The sequence below is a fragment of the Ambystoma mexicanum genome, chromosome 3q (genome assembly GCF_040938575.1).
Source record: "Ambystoma mexicanum isolate Mex_15411 chromosome 3q, UKY_AmexF1_1, whole genome shotgun sequence".
Taxonomy (NCBI): domain Eukaryota; kingdom Metazoa; phylum Chordata; class Amphibia; order Caudata; family Ambystomatidae; genus Ambystoma; species Ambystoma mexicanum.
Window position 1 is genome coordinate 531,773,549 of NC_090926.1, and position 27,770 is coordinate 531,801,318.

Consider the following 27,770-nt stretch of genomic DNA (forward strand, 5'->3'; position numbering starts at 1 on the left):
AAAAGAAAAAAAAAAACCTTGCAAAGGGTAAGTCAGCTGCAGGCGTTCCCAGTGGACCCCGTCGCTCCAGGTTCGATGGACAGGTGGCCGACTGACGGAGCGAGTGCAGATCTCAAGGCAGGAGATTGATTTCCGGGACGTTGACAGGATTTTCATTATCGGTATTGAAGTGTAGGCTGCCTTGATCCTTGGGTTGTAATTCTGCAAGATGGCCCTGTAATTGCAGCTATCAGCGCTGGTGCCAATGCTCCCAAAGCCTATTAAGGCCAGCACCACCGCTGGCTTTCCAGGTGCTGTCCGTTTCCGCAGGACTGCGGCTCCCAGTGAGGCGCCATATTGCTCGTAGACTTCCCACCACGCCGAAACAAATGGTCAAAATCCAGTTTTGGATTAGACACTAAATGATTGATTTAAAATATATGTTATATTCTGCCTACACAAGCTAATGAGAGGAATAAAAAAATATCATACAAATTTAAAGACTCAATATCGCCTGCAGAATTCCCACCACACCGAACAAATTGTCAAAATAAATGTTTGGAATAGACAATAAATACTGATTTATTTATTGTTATAGTTGTACTTAGTTCCTAGAAACATCCACAACTGTTACAATTATTTTACATAAAATTCGCATTTATATTCATTAAGATCATTACAATACAAACATGTATAGACAATTCAATAATGTTATATACATGTTTTCAATCCAAACGTTTCAGATCATTTCAGATAACACAGATTTAAAATATATACGATATTTTGTCTACACAAGCTAAAGAAAGGAATGTTAAAATATCATAGAAATGTAAAGGCTCCATATTGCTCGCAGAATTCCGACCACACTGCAAAAATGGTCAAAATATATATTTTTAAATAGGCAATTAATACAGATTTAAAATATATGTTATATTCTGTTTACACAAGCTTTTGAAATATCATAGAAATTGAAACGTTTAAAAAAATGCTACTGCTATGGGGTCTAATCACTTAGTGCACAACTCTGAGAACATGTATGCCACCAGACACTGCTAAGGATAGAGCACACACATAATATCAACCCTCATCTGAAACCTTACCATAAAAACAGAAAATCAGCGTTTTTCCATAACCTCTGTCTACTGACCATTTGGACAACACACTGCACGTTGTCCTGTCCGTGCATGCAAAGTAAGCCACCAGCCTTAAAATAATTAAGCATGGTTTCTTTTGAACAAGCCCACAAGGGCCACTTTTCAAAGTGAAACTGGTGAGTTTAGTATTGCAGGGTGCCAATGTTTTTTTGAGTTGAACTTGCATATTAATAATGTATCCTGTACTTGATAGATCCATCATATCTTTCCTCCATCCACAACACAAAATCTGAAATACAGCTTTTGATTAAGTCCGGTGCATGTATGCTGCGCGCCAGGTCAAGAGCTCTGCTATGGGACGTGTTGGGAAGTGTGAGTCTAGCTCAGTTTTGGTCTCTGCAATGAGCACCACTTTGAGAATTACCAATAGTGAGGATAATCCAATGCATACAATGATGCTTTCTTCAGATCTTGCATTTCTCTGTCACAAGATCAGAATTACCCACTGGCAAATCAGTGACAAACTCAGGAAATGCTACTGTGAGCTGAGCATGCTGGGATTTTTTCAGTGGTTATGTTACGCTTCTCCAACACCATGTCTGGCCTATATAGCAATAGGGCAATGCCCGAACCAAAAACGCACAACTCTAGCGTGGGCCTGTTTTCTGTGATCGATGAGTCATTTACTATGAGGCTGGTAGTTTTGATCATTGTTGCTGAATAAATATTCTTTTAATTGCTTGATTTGCATCACATTGCATCATAAAAACTCACCTTTGGGTTGGGTATTATTCAAACAGTTTGTCACAAAAGGAATGAATCACCATGTGAACCCTGGGCTACTTTTTCATTGGTGCACAAGACAATGTTATGCCCGAGCCAGACCCTGGCTAAAAACACATCAAGGGTCTGTGGTTCCTTCCAAGAAAGACATTGTTTCCCGATCTGGCCTATCCATATTCCACCCCTGATCAGGGGATCCCCAATCCTGTTTGGATAGTCCTAGTTCTTTTCTTGATATACAATTCATGAACAGAAAATAAGCGTTGATCAGGCAATCCACATTGTTGGCATTTCAATCCCACCCACCCGTGGAAAAGTGCTAGAAGGCCATGTATATAGCAACAACTGTTCCATAAAATGGCCCAGAAATACAACATAATACCCCCTCCCCCATAGTTTAATTTTCACATATTCTGTTAATGGTGTATTTAAACAGGAAAGTGTCATTGAATGCAGACAACACCTCAGAACAACGCCATCCTCAAATGGATATGTTGTCTTGATAATGGCATCGAGAACTGGAAGACAGAATATAAGGATTAATACCACAATGTAAAGTAGATCCATGTCATAGGTGAGGTGGACAATGGTTCCTGTATTTTTATAGCTTGAATAACAGTACATTATGGTACTTGTATTATTGCTTATCCCATTACAAATGTACGACTACAAGTACAAGAATGCAATGCTGTGTATGGTAAAAACCACTGGGCTCTATGAACATCAGATATCACTCTCGGCATAGGTCAACTTGACTACTTTGTTAGTGGTACTAGTTCTGTTTGGGTTGAGTTCTGTTTGATTGAACATGCATGAATTTGGTTTAAATGTGTTACGAACACGTCCCAGGTGAACAATACTACTTCCTTCCCCATGGACCAGCCAGAGGAGGCAAAAAGTACTCTGGCCAACCAATGAAGCAAAAGGGAACCAAAACAGGAATACAGCCAAGGACCAGCCAGCTGCAAAGAAACAAACAGGGGTGAAACAATGTACAGGTAAGGGAAGCCAAGGTACAGAAATGGATGTACCTGCACAGGCTGAATAAAGGCGTGGGTGAGGTTCCAGGAGACAGGGACCAATGGAAGGCGAAATAAGTCCCGAAGGCATCAAAGTTGCAACTAAAGGCAGGGGTATCCCAGGCAGCACAAGAGCGCAAAAGAGAAAGGACAAGGAAAAATAGAAGACAAAGCATAGGTCCAGGGACAATCCTTGGGTGGAGCCAATAGTCTAGAATCAAATCCAATGCAAAGTACAATCCAGAGTAGCACACGAGAAATCCAAAATCTCTAAGTCCAAGAAAAACCCAGAAGAAGCAGTCCAGAAGCACCAAAATCCAAAGTAGATGCAGAGATGAGGTATCCAGGCAAAGCAGAGAGTTGAAGCACAACATCCCGGAAATCAGAGCTTAGATCAAACGGCCAAACACTGTAGGACAGTTCAGTAGCACTGTCTGCTGTTACGAAGACGGCTTTATACTGCGGAATAGCAGCATCCCATGCATCATGTGACCAAGAGGCAGGTCACGTGATGCTGAGAATGTCCCAGACATGCAACACGAGAATGATGTTTCTGCAGGCCACCAGCGAGCCATGGTCGTCGTGACTGTGGGAGCATTCTCCATGGAGAGCATGAATCGAGAGCATGCCTGGGGACGGTGGGATGAAAGACCACAATGTCGGCCCGCTGCAGGCTGGGACCAGAGAGGCCGCAAGGACCACTGCTGCAGTAAGGTAGTGGTTTCAGGCCGGTGCCAGAAGCGTGTAACAAAAAGCCCTTATAACTCAAGGAGCTGCAGAATAAAAATAGCCATACACTGAAGAAACTTCATTAGTGCAGAGATCTGCTGCTACACTGGTAAACCCACACTTTATAAACACCAATAAAATACAATGCAATTCTAATCAACAAACAAGCCTTCTCTGCCTTTGCCCTCAGACTACCGAACCTCCTCCCCATTAGCATCAGACTCGCCCCTATGCTCCTACAATTCAGAAAAGTACTCAAGACCTTCCTCTTCAAGGTGTCTCTCCTCCTGAACACCTCGGCCATCATGCCACCTCTGTGCCACCTGACTCACTGGACGCCATCCTCCCTGCCACCCTGTACAGCTGTAACCCTCCTCTGTGCCCCTCTGTATCTTATCCCGCTGTATATCTGTCCTGTTGTTACTTCTGAAAAGTGCTCTGTTATGCATCTATACAGTTGTATACCTATGTAAAGTGCTCTGTTGTGTATCTGTACTGTTGTATACCTCTGTATAGCGCTCTATTGCTTCTCAAAGCTAGCTCTGCACTCAATAAATACACTAATAATAATAATAATAATATTAATGACTAGTAGATAGCATCCATTGTTTTTCTTTATGACAAAAAATGTCCCATTAACAGAAATTGTATGTAGTTTCACTCTTGCCATTGACTGTTGTGCACAATCTACTTCTCCCTGGCTACAAAGCTTTTACTTTGCTATATATCTATGGCTCTTCTAAGGGTGCAGAAATATGAGTCTGACACAGTGGTGGCATGTTTGATGGCAAAGACTTTTATTTGAAAAGTGAAATGAAAAGAAAAGCCTATCTTGCCCTGTTACTATGTGGGGTTGCCCTACCTGAACAAAAATACTAAGAACTCTGTCAGGATGTCCGTGAAGTAAAATGTCACTGTCCTGTGTCAAAACCTATTTCCATCCCTTACACTCTAAACTAACTAAGGAAAATTGGTTGGCTTTTTAATACAGAACGAGGGCCTTCTTATTTTGGGTATAGACTACAAAGTTAAAATCTTGTGAAAGTATCTTCAATGTTTATTTCTGAAATGTTAATTCTAACATATATGCAACACATTGCCCAGTCCTCTGGGGGAGAATCTCTTCCTCTGTTTGTGCTTCAACTCATAGATGTTCTATCAGGTCTGGTTCACTAGCCTGCCAGTCCTGGCCATAGATTTCCTATTTATAATAACTCAGTGTCTCCACACAATTTCCAAGTAGCTTCTTATCGCCTACGTGGTATCAAGTCTGGTTCATTATCCTGCCAGACTTGACTATTTTTTTTAGAGTTCCAAAATGTAATTCTTTCTTTACCCACGGGTACCTGTCCCCTTGTTCTGGATTCTCGTAACTTTTCTCCTTCTCAGCCTTGGCCCTAGATCCCTCTGGACATTTTCTGGGTCTCACTGATTTGTTCTGCCACTTGTTTCTCTTTTCTCTGCGTTTCAGATCCCTATATATTCTCAAAGGATCTTCCTGACTTACTTTGGGTCCCAACCCACTGATTATATGTGTCTTCATGTTGGTGTGGGTCCTTGACCCTTGTATACCTCTCTGGCAGCCTTTGCCCATTTTCATATGGGTCCCAGACCCGGATGTGCACTGGCAGGGCTTCCCCACTTTCATATGGGTCCCCACCCTGGTATCTTGTTTCTGTGGAACCCCTGTCCCTATTTCACCTAATGTCCTCTTAGACAGACCTGGTGTACTCTCCTGCCAGGTACTGTTCCACATGGGCTTATTCACAAAGTTTGTATCAAATTGTATAACTCCTCTGTTATCCCCCTTTGCTTTTCGGGATGTCTTTATGTGATTTACAAAGTTTGTATCAAATTGTATAATTCCTCTGTTATCCCCTTTTACATCTCGGGATGCATGTATGTGATTCACAAAGTGTGTATCAAATTGTAATCCAATTAACTCCCTTCATGCTCCAGTAGCTGGTCTGACCCTTTCTCAACCTCGGGAAATCTTTGTGCAGTCTCCGGTCTCTGCTGGGGGCAGAGTGGGGCTTCTGTGTTGCTGCTGCACTCGACTTTCTTGTTCGGCTGCACAGCGTTAGACTCTCCCTCATGTCCTTGGCTGCGTGTTTTCCCCTTCTCTGTTCACTTTCGCTGGTCGGGCTTCCCTTCTCTCTGCCACCGGCCAGGTCCCTGTTGCTCAGACCCCTTGAAGAGCCACATCTCTCCTTGACAGCTTCTTGCCTTCAAGTTTTCAGGTCCCTTGTCGCAAACCGGTGTTTGGTTCCTCGCTCCTCCAGGGCTCGGTTGATGCTTGGTGTAGTCTTTCTTCCCTTTCTATTATTGAGGCTGCCACTTGTAAGATGTACCACTTACGTTGGTTCTGCAATGGGCTTTTGCCCCCTTGCTTCATCTTCTTTGTGTCAGTGATGACTTGTATTCTACCTAGGTAAGCCTCACTCTTCCACATCCCAGTATGATTAATGAAATCCTCTATCCAACTAAAACACATAAGAGTGTGGCGCACCAGAAGGGACTGAGTGGGGTGAAAGGACAATAGGGACAGCAATGGAGGGGGTAAATGCTACATTCTTCCAAGGCTATTGTCACTGGTTCCATTGAGGGCTTCCCTCCCCATGCGATCCACCCTCTGAGTACCAGCACCAGGGGGACTATCGGGTAGCGTCCTCACCTCCCTGTCCTCATGGGAAGGGGCTTCCCCTATGGAAGCAGTGGCAATACCCTGGGAATTGTCACATTTGCTCTCCTTTATATCCTTTTCTTTTCGTATCATACCATCTCCAGTTCATCTTTCCCCACCTCCCCCACACCCTACTCCCCAGTTGCAGCTGTCACCTCTTTCTATGCAGGTGCGCCACATTTACTTTGTCACTCATCATTGCTCTCTTTCTTCTGTCCCACTCTCTTCAGTCATCACTTAAAAACACTTTGGCCACGCCTGTGTCATACAGGTGTAAAGTGTGATATGAAAGTGAAATAGTGAGTACTTGAAACATTCAGCCCCAAATCCAGACCCCCAACCACACCTGAGCGAAAGCACTCATTCCTGTCGACATGCACAGCCATGACATTTCCAAATGGACTAATACTCCCATGATCCATCACCATTAAAAACGCTTGTTGGGGCAGATGGTGGCTCTCCAGATGGTTTGGACTATACCTCCCATGATCCTTCACAGTTCACTATACTGCTTAGGGCCCAATAAGAGTTGTAATACAAAACATCTCGAGTGCCAAAGGTTGCAGAACCCTGCTCTAGTCAGTCACTTCTCCTAGTCGGGCTAATGGAAGTGATGTTCCAATGAATGTCATCATTCTCTCCCTGACCAATGAATGTCATCATTCTCTCCCTGACCAATGAGGAACGTTCAAAACAGTTGAGAGAACTGAAAAGTGGGAAGATTTGCAAAGTGCAAGTCTGCCAACTAAAAGGTATCCAGGCGATATGTTTTCATTGAAGAGACGGAAACACAGCTTTTATTTATATCATTGTTCTACAATGCAACCTATGACTTTAGTACAATTTAGCCATTACTGTTTCTGGTCGAATTTTATAACTAACCTGCTTAGTAGTTTATTGCAACGGTTTGAATGAGAATTAAAATTGAGTAGCGATGGACAGCTAAAATCAATTGATGAACATGCTTTTTGTGTCCTTTGACAGTTTGGTGTCCCTCATCAGAGGCCAGGTGGTCACCACTGATGGAACACCGCTGGTTGGGGTCAACGTGTCCTTTGTCAAGTATCCAAAGTACGGCTACACCATCACTCGCCAGGATGGCACGTAAGTGGACCGGTTCCTTCCATGTACCTGCTTAGTGCTTAGTGCTTGCCATCTGTTCTTGGCAGTCGATAGGGAGTGCCACTCTGCGCTGTCATGAAACAATCCCCCTCATGCCGAGATGGTATTACAGCATACCTGCCCACATGCTGTCGCTTCTGAATCATAAGCACCACTTAAAAATAAAGCAATGGTATTTTTTTTAAAACCTGCAAAGAGATTGCCTTGAATTTCACTGAAAATATTGTCTAGTTGTGAACATGTGCATGTCGTGGAATAAGTTACACACCGTAAACCGACACAGGCAACAGTCAACAGACAGTAGCTCTGAGAAGATTCCGATTTGCACTGTTCTGCATGACTGCCTCACCGTTATCGTTCAGCTGGGAACATTATTCCTGGTGCAATATTGACTTGGAACATGTTTTGACTTCTTGAAACCGGGGGCAATCTTGACCAGAAGAGAGTTTTAGCAGCAACGGTGCCTGACAGTCCTGGGAACTTGCCTGTTATTTTTTTTTCTTTTTTTTTTATCTCGAATGCACAGCGTTTCTCTATTGATTTTAACACCGTCCGTTTATGAAAGAGTTAGGAAAAGGACAGGGGGAGTGTAACACTAAGTGACTGACGCAGGACATACTTAAATCTTCTCAATCTGTATGGAACATTGTGTATTGATCCCAACACAGTGTCAAGTGTGGACCAAACAACATTTTAGGTGACGATTGTGTTCCCCTGGACCTTAAGGAACACACTATCTTGTATATAGTTTTCTATACTTGCATTCTAGTTGAAAGATTATTTCCACAAATCCAGAGAACAACTCTTATACTTACTCTACACAGGGCATGGCCTGGTGGCTGTAAGTAACACCAGGAAGCGAGGGTATCTTCCCATCCACTGATAAACTATTTGCAATTCTCTGAGAACCTGCTTTCTTGCCCTTCTCCTCTATTGGGTAACCCTGCTGCCCCACCAAACCTCTGGCTTTTTGCCATGTTCAAAGCACCCTCAGGTTTTCCTGCAGAATATAGCCAAGCATAGCATGGCCCTCCCTCCCAAAAGAAAGGGGGAGTATTTTCCAAGCTGACTTTCTGGGACCAAAGATCAACCTGTTGCCCTCTTTTAACAGGAGAACACAAATGCCATGAAGAAAGATATGGGTGGTGTGACAAACCCCTAGATGTCATCACTTCTTCCCGAGGGGGAGCCCCCTCCCATGAGACCAGGGAGTTGAGGCCACTACCCCATAGTCCGGCTGGGGTGGGTATAATGGGGGAAGATCTCATGGGGAGAGACTCCCTCTTCAGGGATGACTATGACCATCTAGGGTCCATGCCTTATAACACCAACAACCCCCACACACTCTAACCTCTCCTTCCTTGAATAACCTCTTTGTAGAGAGTAAACCCATCTACTGCACTCAGGGTAGTGAGTATAGGAAACCTGAAAGTACTGTGATGAAGCAGGGGCATACAGACATGACGATCACTCTCCAGAACCGAGAGCAACAGTATAGTCTTGAGGAAATGGACATTTGAACACTTTAAAAATTGAAGAAGGACAGCTGAAATAGAGAGCCAAGCTGGTGAGCCATACTGAACGGGGACGCTGTGAGATGCAGGAAGTTGGAATCTTGAGACTGGTGGAGACTGTCAATAAAGGGAGTAATCCCCATCTGACCCCAGAGTACAGAGACCGCACACAACTCTGGTTATTGAGAAGAACAGTAACACTGCCCGTAACACTGCCCGAGAAGTTGGACTGGCAATGTGAGAGAATGGGACAGACCATCAAATCCAACGAGAGACTGCTTCCAGTCTCATCGAAGTTCAGAGATGTGACACATATCGCTACAATGTAACATGAGTCATGGTTGTACCAGTGGGGATGCGAGGGAGGTGACAGGGTATCTTTGTGGTCCCTGGTAAAATCTCTATGATATGAACAATAAGAGAAGTTAGAGCCATAACCACTAACCGCAAGAGAAGGGCCACAGACCTCAAGAGACAAGAGCACTATTGGTGCATCAGAGGAAATCTTCCTTGTGTCAGTGGACGGAACAGAACCATTCAGAGAAACCTTGATCGAGGATTCAAACCCAAAGAGAGCACAATTGGAACTTTATGGAAAATTGAAAAGAGGAGACACTGGAGTGTCCCTGGGAAGGGAGTCATTCCCCTTGGTCTAGTGTGATTGACACGTTGTAAAAGGAAGCAGCAGAAGGAGAGATTCATCCAGATATCAAGTGCTGAAGAAACCTGTCAATCAGGGGAAGGGATACATTCCCCTTGATTCAAGTGGAAGGAGAAAGGGCAAGCTTCCAACATGGCCTTTCATTACAAAATGTTAAAGGCATCTTTTCAATCAAGGGAAACCTTGAGGTGAAGGGTGGATGGGGTTGTTTTTTGTTGTTTGAAGACGCTTGCAACCAGTGGAAGAGAGTCTTTCTCCCTGCTAAACATTGTTTGAACTTTGCTTTTTGAGAATATGCTAACCAGGGGATGGGAGTTATTCCCCCTGGTGAGAACTACTGAAGTTCCTGAAGTGAACATTGATCATGAACCCAGGAGAAGGTATCCCTTCTACTGGGTAACAAACACTTCAACCACATCTATTATAAGTGTGTGGGACAGAACTAGAGATGTTGACGCAGGATGGTGGACAGTTAAGTTAAACAGACATTCTTCCAGATACCTTTTAGTCTTTTGTTTCTCATAGAAATATGGACAGCTAGGTGTTTTCATTTCCTTTAAAGAAGAATACAAGCCTTAGCCCTTTTCATTGTAGAAGAAGGAGACTGACACAATGATGGCATGATGGTTTTCAGAGTTATGTAGACACAAGATCCCAACAAGATGTGACGAGGAATACAGCTTTGAACAATGCTATAGCATTCTCCTATAAGGCTGCGGGAAGGCCACAAGAGCTTATTGGCAAACATTTCCATCCTACAAAACATACTGAATGGATTTTCAAGTTTGAATGCTACAGTGCACGAGAGACCTTCCTATGAGCAGCACATGTCACACTATTACGAGTGATGAAATGAGTGAGTCAACTACTTCTAGATTATAAGTAATTTAAGTGGTCTTGTATAGCTCCCTTCTGCCACCTTTGGTGGCCTCACTGTCTTTGGCTCTGTAAGGAAGTGGGAGGCGGGGCCATTAATGAGACAGATGGCAAAACTGTTGTGGTTATGGGTGTAGGGTGAAGTACTCAGAGCCTGTGTGCCAATCTGTTTTCTATGGCCTTGGTGTAGAGACTTATGAATATGTTTTCCATAATGAGGAGCCCAAGATCGTATAGGCTATAGAGATTTAGATCTGGTTAGCCTCTGATGTGGGAGAGTGGGTGGATAACTTCTACATTGAACTTATATATTCTTCTACCATACAAGTCCTCTCTCTATTGTCTTCCAAACTTGAACATTTGACTACACTAAGGCACCTTGAGTTAAGATGCACAACCACTCATGCAAACATGATTCTGCATGTATATCACATATTGCATGCTGCATGGTCTCTAGCTGTTTGTGTCATGTATGTCACGATTCCATAGGTAGCACTGCTGTTCTGGGGCAGTACATTAGCTGCTCATATGCCAGTCTTTTGTTTGAGGGTGCTAATACTTAGGAATTGTGTGTCAAAAACGTGTGTCAAATGTTATGCACAGCCATATGAATACACCTCTTGGCCTTGAAAGATTTGCTGATGACTATGGATGAAGCTCACCTGTTCTAAATATTAGGCCATTATGTCCAGATTAATCTTATGTTTTTGATATTTGTTATGGATGTTCTTGCAAATTCATTCAAACGAGGCACTATATATATTATAGTAAAACAGGAAATGGGCAAGTCAGCACAATTTCATCGATAATCTAGTTTCAATGGTCAGAGGAAAGCTCAATTAAGATTCAATCTCCCATATGTGCTGCCTGGGCCCACCAAGATCTTCGATCTTAGCTACTCGGGAACTTGGGGGCCTTTGCAAGGTGTGTGTGTCTTTGGCCATGGTGGCTGATAGAATATCAACATGGCAGCTAAGGAGCGGAGACCATGCTTAAAGTTAAAAACTACCGATTTTTGTTACAATTATATATGTATCAAAGTGTTAGGTCATTGCATACATTTATCAGGTCATTGACAAATATGGTAGATTTTAACTCTGTTACAATCCACAGACCCCATTTCTCTGGATTGTACAGAGTTAAAAACGACCGTATTCGTCAATGACCAGATAAATGTGTGCAATGACCTAACGCTTAGATACATATATAATTGTATTTCTGTAACAAAAATCATTCAGTGGTTTTGACAAATTCCTATGATAACTGTTTTTAGAGAAGTGTTTTTTGTCAACAGCCTTAGTGCTTATATATGTTTAGTGATTTCATTATTTTTTAACCATTGTTTATATTCAATTAAAATATGGTTGATTTTCATGGAAGTCTGCGATATTCGCTACTTTGCTCAGTGCAACCTGTTACTCTGAACTCTATCTTATTTATAAATGTAGTCAGCTTTGTGCCAAGATTTTTCCTAGCAATCGCCTTCAAGCGGATGTATAATTAGAGAATAATTGGAGCCTAAACTCACACAATACAATCTACAATACAGTTAACAGTAAAGAAAAAGCAAGAGACTTACAAATGTGTGTTGCATGGATGTTGCTACATGGCGTGTCATGGACCGGCACAGAGCGGCTTGCCCCGAACGTGCTGGCGCTAACGTGTCTGGGGACCAACAAATAAGCGCAGGAAGTACAAAAGTCAATGGCAGTTGTAGTTTGCCGAATCAGCAATGCAGTTGCTTTGTAGACACATTTGTCTCAAAAATAAGACTTCACTTAATTATTGGTCTTTCAACAATGTATTGTCTGGCAAAACATTTGGTTATATTTGAAGGTACAAAAGCCTCAGATATTGAATCGGAATTTCAGCTCATGTTTCAGCTCATGTTGGTGGGCTGAAGGAATATTTCACTCAAGTTACTTCATGGTTATGTTTCCACTTTATGAAATAGTCATCCTTATGAAGCGAAAACAGAACAACCTATTTTTACTAAGACAATTCTTAAAGGATAAATAAAAAAACAGATTTTGATATAAGTACACTTTGTGCGTGTATCCTTTCATGCCTAACCAGCATAGTCCATAGTAACGGATCATTGGAGTCATAGGGCAAAACATCTGAAGGGACATGTGATGAGCCCGATGAAGGACACATACTCTGATTAACTATTATTAGATTAATCTTTTATTTTAAAGAAAAGAAAAATGCCTAGCTTTCCCTATTCTAAGGGGTATTCCCTACCTAACAAACTACTCTAAGGTGCTTGTCAGTCAATCATTAAGCCTAAAAGAAATTAGTCCTCTGTCCAACTAACCATAACTGACCCTACCACTATATTTAACAACTAAGTACAGGAGAATGACTTTCTTCTCCTGAACTCTCACTTTTGGGGAGTTATGCTGTTCATTAACTGATTTTCAAATAGTTTCATTACTTCTTTGATTAGTTCATAAAGTTCCGATAATACTGTTTTGCTTCCTCTTTCTTTCTCTTCTTGGACATCTCTTGGTTTTATTTGTAACTCTTTTCCTATCGAAGAATTTCCAGTTGATTTGATATTTTATCATTGATTTTCTTTTCAAAGGTGTTTGTTGCCTTTTCCCATGGTAAGGTTATCTAGCCTTTCTAAGTTTCTCTCTTGATCCTTTGTGCTTACAGTCTCATTCTCTTTGTAAATAACACTTTCCTTCCTTTGGCTGAGATGAGTAGAATTACTTTTGTCACACTTCTTTTCCAGCTCTAGGTTTGTATTCTCAATGTCTTGATTTAGGAATATATTAATAGTTTTATAGCGCTTCTCCATTACTTCTATTGGTGTCACTGGTACATTCGTGTTACTTTGATATGATGAGTAAGAACACTTTTATAATGATTCTCATTCACTTAGTTACTGCACTTTTATCAGTGTCATGGCTGTGACGAATATGAGCAACTTTCTAACAATTCTTATTCACCCCCTCTGGGCTTACATTTTCCCCATTTCCTGACAACTTCGGGGATAACATCACCAGGATGTTGCTTCCCTCAGCTTGGGTTCTCATAGTGATTCAGTTCCTTTTCCTCTCACGTTCTCCCGTGCTACAAACCCTCTTCTCAAAGGGCTCTTCAGTATCCAAGATGTCAACATGTTCTGCGGTCTGACCTGTGTACTAATCTCCACGTGATTATCAGGATGGCCTGTCTAGCGTTGCTTTTCTATGTTTTCTCCAGCACTGTTTGTTTCCTTCTTTCTCCAGTTAATTGCATGCAACGCGTCCATCTCCTCAAGGTTTGCTTGGCAGCCATTTTGAGTGTTGCAGGTCTCCCGGACTCTCTAGATTCCTCCTCCTCCTGCTGTTACTTTGCCATGGGACTTCCCCAGTGTATCTCTGCCTCTCTCTTCACCAGCCTGTCAGAGTCTCTCATGTCTTTTATTCATCTCCCTCATCACAGTTGAATGCAGCTCTTTTCCTAAATAGAGATCCACATTATCTGGTTTACAGTTACATATACATGTTCTTTCTTCATATAAGTTCTTGTAGGATGTAGATGAGGAGGTAATTTTAGCAGGATCTTCAGGGAGTTCCTCAAAGCAATGGGTGTCTTTGTCTCCACTGGGAGAGTCTCTGCCGGGGATGTCCAGCTTGCCTCTACCCCTAGAGAGGGTATTGGGGGACGGGCAATCTCCCTAGCCTCACAGGAGTCGAGGGGTATCTCCCTTCGGGAGATGGATGGGTTCCTTTGATTCATCACAGACACAAATTGCCTAAACATTTCTTGCAATCTCACAGTTCTATGATACCTTGTGGCAAACCACCTTGATAATTGCTGTGTGTACAAATGTTGACCATGATGTTTTGCTTGTTGGATGGCTGTACAATTTTAAATGTTCCCAGTTATCATACCTTTTTTTATGCGTATGTTGTAGATACACATCAGGGGTGTACTGATTGTTCTAATATGTTTTAATTATCATTTGATTTTAGGTTTTTCTTAGAATGTAGTTCGTTATTTCACCAGGTGTGCACATATTCCTTGTTTTGTGTTAGAATGAAAGTTCTACAATTTTCTTGGGTGAGTGAACATGTTGCATGTTTTGAAAGACATATTTAGGTGTACACTTTTTGTTAAGTAAAGATCTTGAGAGACTGATTATCATGGGACTGCACCACCTGGTCCTATCTCACATGGATTGTCCATATTGCCACAGGTTTGATTTGATTGCTAATGGTGGATCATCCCTGACGCTCCACTTTGAACGAGCACCTTTCATGAGTCAGGAGAGAACAGTATGGCTGCCTTGGAACAGCTTTTATGCCATGGATACTTTAGCGATGAAGACGGAGGAGAACACGATCCCCAGCTGTGACTTAAGTGGATTTGTCCGCCCCGATCCTGTGATCATTTCATCCCCTCTATCAACATTCTTCAGCACTGCTCCAGGACGGAACCCCATTGTACCAGAAACCCAGGTACTGTACACACTGTAAGGATTTAGAAGCAACCGATTAAGAAAACATATTACTTTGTGAAAACTGACTCTGGTCATAACCCGTTTCTTTTGTGTTTGGGCATGTATGTATGTGTGGTGCTCTTTAGCGAAGTAGATGCAAAGTAGATGCTACCAGATTTCATCTTAAGGATGTACATCGAAAGATGCTTGCAATCTGCTGACAAGGATTTTTGAGGTAGCCTCCACCTGTTTAATGAAAACAGATTGGTTTAAACATCTTTTCTCCACTCCTATTACCTATCATTATTCCTCTACCTCCTTAAACCGTTTCCCCCGCACATATTTACGGAAGGGGATTCTGTATTTGGGATTAAAGAGCCCGTTTGGGATTTCCATGTTTGTTTTTTTGATCAGGGTAATCATCTTGTAAATTCTGGGCTTTCCTCCTAACCAACACAATGTAAGCAAACCTCCATCAGCAGGGAGGAGAGATGGGCAAACTTCAGAGCAAACAGTAAGCATTCTAGAAGAGGCGAGTTTGTATTCCCTCTTAAACTTGACGGTAACCTTGATCTTCCACTAACACCTGTTTGAGCATCTCAGATAATTAGGCATTGACTGCCACTTGTCCCACTCCAGATTCTGTTTTATAGAAAGGGCACTATTGGTTTTATCAGCAAATTTACCTTGCAAACGCACAGTTCGATCTCACATCATCGCAAATTATGCTAACAGGCAATCACCTAGGATACCTTACAGTGAACCCACAATTGGATGGATGATACTGACAATCTTTATCCCTCTGTGGACAACTTCTGTTGTATCTGGTCATTGCGTCTGATAACTGACGTATCTGACACTGAAGGTGTCCTAACATCACAGCTCCACTTTAGTCAGAAGGCATGTGCAGTTTTGTGTGTAGAATGCTGCTGTTAGCAGAGGGGTGGACATGTCGAGCAAAGAGCTTATTTCTGCAGTGAGAGCCACTATGGTTGTTGCCCTTTATGCACCATAATATAAACATCAGTGTCCAGGCTTGCGAATGTGTACAACCTATCGCAGAATCTAGCTGTTAAATCAACCTGCACAAATTACACCCCTTGCGTGCAAACAGATCTTTATACTTAGGGCCCAATTCATGGATTTTCTTGCACAGTGCAAAGTTACGTTGCACTGCTGAAAAGTGACTTTGCACTGCTGACACAGACCGTAATTCATGGACGTGTGCAAAGTGTAAAGTCAGTGTGTATTCATTTTTGCAGTACAAAATGACTATGCACTGCAAACATTTTGCTCAGTAGCTATACAGCTATGCTATGTAGCTATGTTGCAAGATTGCTTCAATGAGTCAGTCTTGTGAGCGACAGCACATGCTGCTGTGGCTCTGCTTGGGAATGGAAAGACTTGAGGACTATGCACTGGTTCATGATGAGGAAAGTAAGTGTGGTTGCAGCAGGGTAGATGAGGTGTGTGCAGATGACCCACACAATTGTATGCGGCTATGAGAAGCTTTACAGAATGTCTTCATGTGTGCACATGTGTTTGACAGTGTTACTGTGGGCAAGTTCCAGCATCTACGATAACATGCTTTAACTGCTCTTGATCCAGGTTCTTCATGAGGAAATTGAGATGATCAACTCCAATCTGAAGCTCTGCTATTTGAGCTCTCGGACGACTGGATACAAGTCCCTGCTGAAGATCACGATGACCCAGACCTCTGTGCCCCTGAACCTTATCAAAGTTCATCTGATGGTGGCTGTGGAGGGACATCTGTTCCAAAAGTCATTTCAGGCTTCCCCTAATTTGGCATATACCTTCATCTGGGACAAAAGTGATGCCTATGGGCAGAAGGTGTATGGTCTTTCGGATGCAGTAGGTATGTGAATGATACCGAAAGTGAAAAATGTTGAGCTTTTTAATTCATGTGACAATCGAATTGCTTGCACTGCAAAGTTTGTCAAACATTCAGAAATGTATTGAAGGATATTCATTAGGTTGAAAGGAGTTCAAATGTAATAACAGTCTCTAAGGTTACTCGTAAACTGATTTACATGCTTATAAACATTGTTGCAGGATACACCTACCATTTCCACCTCTTAATCTTTAATGCAATGCACCCAAGAATCTAGACACTGGCCACAACCACCACACCACAACTTGCCCTCAACTTTCCAATTCAAATGACATCTGCAGACATCGAAATGGACCGCCAAGCCTATTTTTCACCTATGCCAATATCCCCATATCATCTACATTCCACTCCCCTACCCTAACCAAGCCCTCCTGCAGTCACAAAATAACCCCAAATGTGTATCTCAACATGTCCACCCAAGCCCTCTTTCAATCACCAAATAACCCAAGCTGTCCGGCCAAACCCTCTTTCAGTCACCAAATAACCCGAAATGTGTTTCTCAAGCTGCCCGCCCAAGAGTCTGTGCTCGGACTACCGCGGTGTCCACAGACTGCCGCACCACTCGCACCCTCTTCTTCCACCTAAACAAAGAGCCCTATATCATCTTTTTTTCACTCCCCCGCCCTTCCCAGCTCCTCTTTCCATCACCAAATAACCCAAAATGTGTTTTCCAGACATTTTCCCCACTGCGCAGTCTGTGGTTAAAACATGGTGGACATTTCGGAAAATATGACGCACCTCACGCTTTTCACCATCCAATCAGCTGGCACGTCTGATGTCCACAAACATTACGTCGGCCTCTGGGCCAATTGGAGGCCCATCCGTGGAGCAAACAGGGAAGTGAGTCCGCAAACCGAACCCAGATATCACTAATTCATTTTATTACCTACTTTGGTGCCATTTTAATAAAAACTACTGGATGGATTTACACCAAATTTACAGGACCAGGCTGCCGCTCCTGCCTCAAATTTGGCGAAAATCCATCCAAAGATTTGGGCTGTAGATGTGAGCAACATTGTTTTTCCATTCTCTCTATGCAAAAAACAAAAATGTTGGGACCCCCCTACAACTTTGCCCCACCTGATGAAACCTCACTGACCTTGTCAAAAACATTCAGAGGCCATATACTTTTTTGCAACGCAACGTTTGGTAAGGATTCGTCCAGGCGGAGCAAAGTTATAAACTGCCAAAAAAGTGCTCTTCCATTGAGTTGCGCAGTTTAACCATAACTACAGGGCTGCTATTGCAGGCCCTGTAATTTCTCTTCCTCTCTCCTTCTCCAACTTTCTTTCTCTCCCTATCTCTATCCATCTCTCTCTTCCTCTCTCCTTGTTCTCTCTCTTTTCTATATCTATTTCTCTCTATCTCCTTTTCTCTCTATCCGTATCTATCCCCCCCCCTCTCTCTCGGTCTCTCTCTCTATATATATATATATATAACTCTCTCCACTTCTCTCTCTTTCTCCCTACCACTAACATTCATTTTCTTCCTCCCAGTTCACAGTATATATACTTGTTTTAGTAAAGCAAACAATATAAGAAGCTAAAGGTCTATGGGCCTGATTCACAGATGGTTTTCCTATGGGATTGTACCATTATAAAACACTTCTGTGAATCAGGCCCTAATAGTTTGAATGGGCAAGCAAGTGAAGCAGGATCTGTTCATGTAAACAGCAGCAATCTCTTACATGCACCTTGTGCTTCCCATGTGAATGATGGAACCCTTTTGAATGCATGCCCACGTTGCTAGCGAATGTACGCTCAAAGGCAGTGTCTTCTCTTCTCTGATACCAGTGCGTGCTGACTCGCGGCTGCCCATGCGAACGGCGCAATGTGCCATTTTCTCCTGGGACACAGGTTGAAAGATGAAGTCCTTGTTGTCGCTGATTGCTATGGGCTGTTCCTCATGGAAACTGACCTCAACTTATCAGCTTGGCCTTGATATGCTGGTCACAGAAAGGTGTCTAGAGTAAGGAGTCCAAGAGGAGATGGAGCAGCTCACCCTGGTCAGGCATCCGACGCACAAACTGACGTGCAGGAAAAGTAGCGAAACATTCAGTAATATCGTGCCACTCGGGAGCGCACCTGGCAAGTGGTTAAAATTGTCAGCCCATTAATGGACCTTGTGAACAGCTAGATGTATAATTGAATGGAAAAGAGTAGTGTATCTGTTTGAGATCTTAAATGTAAAATAATGGCATGTCTACTGTCATTGAGAGGACTAAAGTAAAAGATTGGGGCATCTGTGTGGGACGTTGAAAGCTTCAAAATATTGCATCTATATCGGGTGATAAAGCCAGAGTACTGCATCTATGTTGAACGACAAAAGTCAAACGAGTGGCACATATTTGTGGGATTAAAAAAGTGAGACGGTGGTGCACCTTTTTGGAATGGTGATAGTAACGCAGTAGTACATCTAGGAAAGATGATGGACATTAAATAATTGTGCATCTGCGTGGGGTGGTAATCGTAAAAGTGGTGCCTGGTTTGGGGGTGATGAATGTCTAAGAGTGGTGCATCTCTGGGGGGTGGCAACAGCAAAAGAGTAGTGCATCTACGTTGGTTATTGGAAGTGATAGAGGGATGCATTATGTTCTGGTTCCACTTGGGTATGTTTCTTAGATGAAGTTTTGCTCACAGCGGACTCCATCCATGTATAGATTGAATTTTATCCAGTTGCCAAGTCAACAGATATCAAATGTTTCACTAGCTGCACAGGTGATGGGCAAGTGAGAGGGTGTGGTATGTGGGATGTATTAACCCACTTATGCTCTGCCCTGCGGCAGCACTGTGTGCTGATGGTGCCAGAATGATCAAAATGGCCACAAAACCTGTGTGCGCGCCAAAACCTTTGAAAATTTCGCTGCCATCTTTGAAAAGATGGCTGCAAAATCTACCATGCATGTTGTCAGTGGTGGAACAGAGAGCACACTCCTGAAACATGTCACTGGACTGCCCAACAAGTGAAAGTGAAGCCTGCATGAAAAGCAGTGCTTTGCTGAAAGAAATCCAGAATCTTGTTTTTAAATCTTGTTCTTGATTGCTTAAACTGCAGAATGCTGACACAAAAGACCATCAAACATCCAATATTCTTGCTGGGTGCTACAAGTCACTTAGTTCAAGAAATTGTTATGAAAAATGTCCTGAAAAGCTGAATTTGTCATCAAAACATTCACAGCAAAAATGTGCCTTCCTGTGAAATCTGTCAAAATCTGGGCGCAGTACCCGTGGCTGCCTGTATGACAGCTGTCAGTAGATTACATCATAAGGATTTAAACTCGTACAACTGAAATTGAATGTCTGAAAACTAAGTGACCTGTTATTGTAAGTAACCTAGGTTGTCACTATTTAAATCCCATGGTTTAGAAGATGGAATCAGAGTTCTAGCTGCTTGTTTTCGAAATTGCAATTTTGTTGTAAACCAAGAAAACATTTATGAAAATGACATTGAATTTAGGCCTGCCTAAAGCAATTTAACCAGCCCAACAGCTTCCCCCACATCTCCCTTCTGCTCACTCCACCAGGAAATCACACCTCTGTGATGATTAGATTAGGGGAGGAGAATTTGGTCTGCCAGGGGAAGAAGACAATGGACTTCCTCCAGTCAAAGAAAGGCTAAGTGTGAAGAGTTGTAACATAGCCTGGGCCTCTGGAGGACATGGGAGGAGACAGCTTCTAACTGCAGAGAGCCAGAAGAAGGCAAAACAAACAGCCATTTGGGGCTGGACATTCACAAAGAAACATTGTGTTAAAGACATATAACTCACCACTTAAAATTGTTTAAATTACAAAAATCACATATTTGGGTATCTACATTCTGACTGTACATTTTAAGAGGCAGCAAAACCGTGTGACATGTTCAAGAAGGAAACGGCAGAAAAGGTTGTATTACACCCAATGTATTTGTGCCAGAAGTATGAAACGTTATACCCTTATGCCCATGTTCAACGCGCATATTTGTACAAATTTGCAGATAAACTGGACATTGTTTTCCAGTCAAAAAGGGCAAAATTCTGTCAGACACAAGATCCCACAGCGACAAGGTTCGGAGGAGTATCTGCTGCACAAAATATGTGATTTGTATATGTTATTGTTCTAAAGATTGCAAACATGTAAATATGTATTGTACCAAAAGTAGATTTTATTTTCAAGGGACAAGGGGAGGATTCTCTGACTCATAAACCCACATCATCATGGTGACACCCTGTTTTCTTCTCCAATCAAGGGAGAGAAGAGACTCTAGCCAACCGCCTGCCAAAGGGGGCGCTCTTAGGATAAGCCAGCACACACACACACCCCTTTATAATAAGCATAAATAGAGACAGCTGAGGGCTTAGAAAGCACACACAGATTCACAGAGTAACCGATTGCTCCAGACTCCAGAAACATGGCAAGCAGAAAGTCCCATTCCATTAGTTGAACCATTTTCAACTAGGCCTTGAATTTCCAGAACCAGAAAGGATCCCAGAGACCTAAGGGGAACCAAAGAAACAGCCGGGCTGTGCTGTAACTGCTTTTCCTGCCAAAAGAATTATTACCAGAACCAAGAAGGGCAGATTAAACCCAATCCTGTGCTGTGCTGTACCGATCCTGTCCAGTCCTGTCGTGCGGTGACCAGAGTGCCTTACTGATTGGAGACCCAGCTCAGTCCGGTGTGCCCAGCAGTCTGTCCCAGAACCAGAATCCCTGACCAGAATCCCTGATGGTTCTTTTTGAAACCCATATAGTGAGTATTTATAGATAGGACTGTGTCACTAGCATATGTACCTGGCTTAGTCCGATTCCTATCTAAACCCATCCTATCGTGTCTTTAGAACCTGATATAGAACCAACTTCTATTGAATCATTGCTAATGTTTGTCTGCAACCATATAAAGCGACTCCCATTAGAATTTAAATAATTTCAGCCATTTAAACCATATTTAGTGTTTTACCCCTCCATTCTTCAGATAACTTTAAAACCATTGTTGACAGTTTGCCAAAAAATTATGTTTCTCTCTTGTGTTTGCTGGGGGGAAATTGGGATTGACAGTTTGTTTGAATTCCGCATTCCTGAATACCTGCTCTCTCTCCTCCTATCTCTTTAAATTGCCTATTGGGGGGACTGAGGGGTGTGCAGGGGAAAATAGTAACTACATTGCTATTTGATTTGAACACACACACAAAAGAATTGTTTCTGTGCTGAATTGTTTTGCTCACTATTATTCCTTGTGATTAAAGAGATTGTTTAGTGTTACATCACCCCATTGGTGATCATTGTATACCCATTAAATATAGTGTGATCATGTTGTGAATACATAAATAAATATTTTAACTTTGCAAACCAGCCTGATTCCTGATTCAGTGTGACCGGGGGGTTCCAAGAGAGGGGCGTGATATGAGTGGTACATTGTTCAGAATAAAAGAACTTTTAGACACAAATAAATAAATAAGGATTTCAGTTGTGCATTACAAGCTAGGCATTGACTCAAGTGAAGTGCCGGATTGAAATCACTTACAGATAGTACAGACGATCTACATTCAGACTAGAAGAACACTTTCTAAGGTTAAAAGTGACTACAGGAAGTGCAGGCAAGAGAAGAATGTGTACAGAGATGGAATGGAAGGTGCAAGAGTATGCCTTGTTGCTTCCTAGTCCATCCAAGTCTATCTTACACATGATTTTTAGCTGCCCCCTTCTCCTTGCCAGGGGTGCGTGCATGGGAGTAGCCATGGTTATACATTCAGAGGTGAACCTTGGTTTGGACAGAAGGGAACAGACTAGCAGACGGTTTAGTCATGGTGGGACCATCGATGTTGTCACACAAGTATCACAAATGGGTATTTGAAAGGAGAAGATAATTCACAGGGGGAGCATTCGTTAGGAATGATACATGGAGCTCTTCATTTATTCTACAAAGTGCCAAAATACCCCCACTTAATGGGGAAAACACTGCAGAACATAAAACTGCTGCAATGCAATTATGCTAGCAAAACAAAACATTGAGAGCAGAAAACCAAAGCAGAAAAAGGCATCCTACATCGGGTCCTGAAGATGGACAAAGTTGGTGTACCTTAAAACAGAGAGAAGATCATTCTTTCCTATGCTAATGCACTTGACAAGGCATCCCCTTGTTGCTTTGGATGAATCTCCCTTGTTGTGGTGAGGTACATTTAATCAGAGCACCCCTGATTCTTCCAAATGCGCTCTGGTATACCCAGTGATTACTGATAGTGACCCTCTCGCTGCAAGGCAATGAAGGCCATATTGACCACGCTGCATTTCACACAGAATCCACCAGTAACCAGTGCTGCTTGCAGAGAAAGGATGAGGATGAGGGTGCTATGCTTGTAGTGCCACAACAGTTGCAGTATTCGAGCTGCAGTATTCTACACCGGTTGTAGTTTTCATGTTATACGCACAGTAAACTTTGCGTGCAGCACAGTCCCATGGTCCAAAGAGGAGTGATTCTCTGCCATTTCATGGCATAAGGATAATACAAATTAGTTCCCGGCAAGGGTCAATGAGCTTGTTACAAGCAAGCTCATTGGCCCTCTCCGGGTCTTACCTTGCCAAGAAGGCTCTGAAGCCTCTGCTTCACTGCTGCGTCTCTAGGGTGTCTTCTGTGACTGACCGCCATGGACAGGGAGAAGGGACTATATGGTGTCCCTTCCCCCTGTTGCATGGTGGCCATTTTGTTTGCTTTTTTTCTCGACTCGCGAAAAATTGCAATTAGTACCCCGGCACGACATGCCGGGATACTAATGGCAATATGACCATCAGAGGGGGGCCATTGCTGTCAAGCAATGCCCCCAGAGCTTTGCTCAGGCTTTTAACTATGGCTTCTAACTATGGCCCCAGGGGCATTACCCGACCAGTAATGGCCCCTCTTCGGGTCATATTGCCTCGGGTCACAATGCCTAAATATAACTGCCCAAGAAACAAAGGTACCTGGACTTGGGTTGACATTCCTTTACATCAGTGCAAAGGCATCAGTATGTCGTTGAACCAGTGTAAAGACATCAATTTAAAATCAGAGTCAAAAAGGGGAGAGGAAACAAAACATTAAACGGGGCACAAGTTTCTGTTTTGTTAAAAAGAGACTTTACAAACAATGACTTTACGTGATGGAAAGACACACCAATAGTCTATGCACTGGTCGTAAAATATGTAACCACCTTAACCACCTGAGCAGCTTGCACAAGCATGTTAAATTTACTACCAAACAGGATGCCTCTATTGTGCATTTCAGTGACAGGGAGGGATGGCACGGCAGGGCATTGATAATTGCTAGCTCTCCCAGCATAGCTTTTTTTTTTTTTATCTACAGATCCTTTTAGTATTAATTGTTGTTCCTATTTTTCATTTGTGACTCATAGATGTATACGTGCATTGTTCACATAAACAGAGCTGTGCCTGTGCAACATTGGGCTAATTATCAAAAACTGTAAAAATTGCAGTGCTACATTAAAAGGTCAGGCCTTTTCCCAGGCCCCCACCACAGATGTGTGAAGTTAGTTTATCTAATTCACAGAAGGTACAGCATCTGCCTTAGCACCCTGGGAGGCGCTCAGAGCTTATGAAAATGCTTGGAACGCGGGCTATATTAAAAAAGGTAAGCTTGCGTTCTGAGCACTTTCATTATGTGTCGGCCGCTTCCCTTCACTTCCCTGCTCCCGTTTCCCACTCACCTTACCACCCATGTAGTTCCCTACAGAGGTGCGAATGCTGTTTTTTTCCCTTAAACGTACCTTTCCTGTGCGGCTCCAGGCTCCGCAGTGGTGTTGTACCATAGTCCGTTTTCATGTCATCAACAATGCGAATGGACTGCGGCTTTCAGTAGCACTCTGAGGCCGGTCGGGCCGCAGGAAAGATATGTTTCTTAAAAAATATATTAATTAAAAAAAGGATACTTTAGCACCCGTGAAGAAAACTACATGGGTGCTAATGGCAATATGCCCCTCGGCAGAGGGCCGACCCTATAGGTAACAGTACAGCCGCCCTCGTTAAGGGACCCTTGCTGCGCTGGGGTCCTTAACTTGGGCAGCGGGCCATTACCTACAGGGTCGGCCCGCCTCCTCGAGACATATTGCCTCATTAGTTTACTTTGATCAAGTCTGAACATGTTATCAAATATAAAACAGCCTATACGGGTTTACAATGAGAGACAAATCTAAACGGTCACCTCCCAAAATGTTTAGTCTTGCATTTCTAGAATATGCATTCGGGCATGGGCAGACCGGCAAGGGGGCAAAGGGGCAATTGTTCCCCAGGCTGTCTGGGCTGTTGCCCCTTGGGCCACAACTCCAAAATGTAAAAAAAAAAACGTTTAAAAAGACCAAATCCTTAAGAATCTAGCCTGCCACAAAGCCACGCAGATTCTGTATAAATTAGGCGAGGCATTTGTCTTGATTTCAGCAATGTTCTAGAGGTGCCTGGGTGGCCCTCGCAAATGGGCTTCCACAGTGAGCGTGAGCGAGAGGGAGAGGAGTCTAGACTACAGGGGCATGTTCATACCGCCTAGTGACAAAATATGCATTTCAATAACAAATTCTATGGCCCAGGATGGCAATGTTGGCACTGTTGCTCCACCTACACCATTGCTCTGTTACAATCCAACGCAGCTTAACATGACTCCTACTTGCCAAGGAAGTAAGGGTCCATATCTTATTAGAGTTTGTCCTTGGTTCAATACTGTAGAATTGGTCCCACTATGTTCTAGTGAATTTCTTGATCACCTGTGTGTTCATACAAAAGAGTTTTAAAAGCACCCTGAATAGCACCCACAGATGTTACTCAAGTAGTGGGTATAGAAAAGGCTATTGGGCTCTTTGAGGTACTTACTTTTGGACACAGTGGAAAACCACACAGATTTTTATTGGTGCAATACTCAGGTATTACTTATTAGAAAACTACAAACCACGGTGGTCATCCAGAGTTGGGCAGATTTTTTAATACATATAAAGAAAGTTACCAGCTCCGCTGTTGGTATTTCTGAAAATCTGCTCTACTCCAAGTTTACCACCAGCAGAGGTGGTATTTCTGAAATACCTGCAGTGCTATTGCAGAAATACCACTTCTGATGGCGCTAATGTAAAATGTATTATTTTTTACATTTCTTTTCAGTATCAATCGAAAGGGAGAAAGATTATGTACAGTAGCAGCTCATATCAGTACTGTCCATTTTTGTTATGCACACAACTCTTCTCTCATGTGGTCAGTAAAAGACACACATGTCAATCAACACCAGATTCAAATATATAGATACAAATTCACATGAACACAGATACATTTTTCGACCTATACTTTACACAGTTACACATACACAAGAACACATCAACCCAGTCACATTACTTAAACACACACGCACATGCCACCTTATTTGAAAACAAGCATGAATATAATAGGCCACTTTTGCTTCCTCTCCATAACTAGGTCAACGTCGTATTCCCCTTGCAGTTCTCTCTGCTTCTGTGAGTTGAAATAGGCAGCCGACTAGAAAGTGGAACTTGGGAGCCATTGTCTCCTACCTGTCTTTCGCTCTTCATTGTTGAAATTACCAGCAAGACCCCAACCACTGCTTCTTGTCGTGTCTGGCAGAGGCTGACTGGCAAATCAAAGTTGTCTAATGTCTAACTGTAAACCCGGGCAGAAGAAGGAGGTGAGGGCTTGGTGTGATGAGCAATTAAAGAGTCTGAGTGTCAAGGAATTGGTGACTGCTCAATGTGGGCAAGGGAAGAAGGTGTATGCAAGGTAAGGGAAGGGTACTGAGTTATTAGTTAAAGGAAGGAGCAAAAGCGGAACAGAGGTCTGAAAGTTAATTGTAAGAAACAGGGGGCACTGAGAATGTGGTGCAAGGAAAGGACACAGGAGGATGATGGGTACGATAAATAGGGCTAATGACACATGGCTACAAATCTGGAACTGTAGGTCAGCAGGTAAACCTTTGCTGAGATCTATGTCTGACCCACATGCCACTGCACCCGATTGTGGGACTTGCTTGACCACCTTTCTTGTTTCTAAGTGATGCATACTTGCCTTATGAACATATGCTTCAATTACTACTTCTCAAATTCCCAGTGTTCCCATTTCACCAATTATATTATCCCGGTGAAATCATTTTACTATGTTTGGTAAGTGGGAGAAATTTCAGGGGTCCAGGTCTCTAAGAAAACACTAGCATAACTGAAAAACATGTTGCACAAAAGGTAATTAATGTCAATAATGTCCAATATATTCTTGAGAATGTGTGGAAGGGGGAGAGGTTGGCCTTGAGTTTACTTGTTCTGGAAGTTGGAGCTGCTACACTGTGGGCTTTGGCCATTGCACTATGGGCCAGAAAAGTAAACTTGTCCCCCATGCCAAATGTTGCCAGTCCTCCCCTGCGTGCAGGATGCCTTCCAAAACCATAATAGCATGTATTCCTAAATTGAAATCGGTGTGACAAAAAAGTCTAAAGGAAAAACTATTCAGGATAACCAGCCTACTTTTGCCTATCTCTCCTATTGGACCTGCATGGTAGCCCATTATTATGAATGTTATTCCAGGGTCCCATCCACCACCACCCGGGTCACTGTTCCACTGTGTTTTTGTTAGACTTTCACCTCGGCTTGTTGTGTTTCAGTGCCAAAATATCAATTAAGAGCGCTGCTTCAGAACACCAAATGCTATTGTTGATGCATTCGATGGACGTATTCTGCTTTCAGTGAGCTGCACATAAACATGTAAGGCTGCCTATACAACTCTGATGCTGTCTTTTATGTCCCAGTATTAGAATGTAGACACCATCTTTACCACTACTGCCTTTTGTCAATGGGAAAGAAAAGCTAAAGCAGGAATGATCCACCCTTTAGATCCATAAGGGAACTCTCATCTGCCGTGTTTCGTAGGGAGGGCTCTCCTCTGAATGCTCTATCTTCTGCAGAAAACATTAGCATGCACCTTTGAAAGAGGGCTCCAGAGGGCTAGAAGGAGCCATAATAGCT

At 42.8% G+C, this 27,770-nt stretch overlaps 1 protein-coding gene across 7 annotated transcripts in view; it reads left to right on the top strand.

The window, feature by feature from the left end:
- TENM2 (teneurin transmembrane protein 2) overlaps positions 1-27,770 on the top strand; it is a 3,863,575-nt gene that overhangs the window by 3,698,207 nt on the left and 137,598 nt on the right. For all 7 annotated transcript variants that reach the window (XM_069654289.1, XM_069654288.1, XM_069654292.1 and 4 more), the window contains 3 exons: positions 7,272-7,391; positions 14,653-14,914; positions 16,504-16,771. In XM_069654289.1, coding sequence (XP_069510390.1) covers positions 7,272-7,391; positions 14,653-14,914; positions 16,504-16,771 — 650 coding nt within the window. The remainder of the gene's footprint in view (positions 1-7,271; positions 7,392-14,652; positions 14,915-16,503; positions 16,772-27,770) is intronic.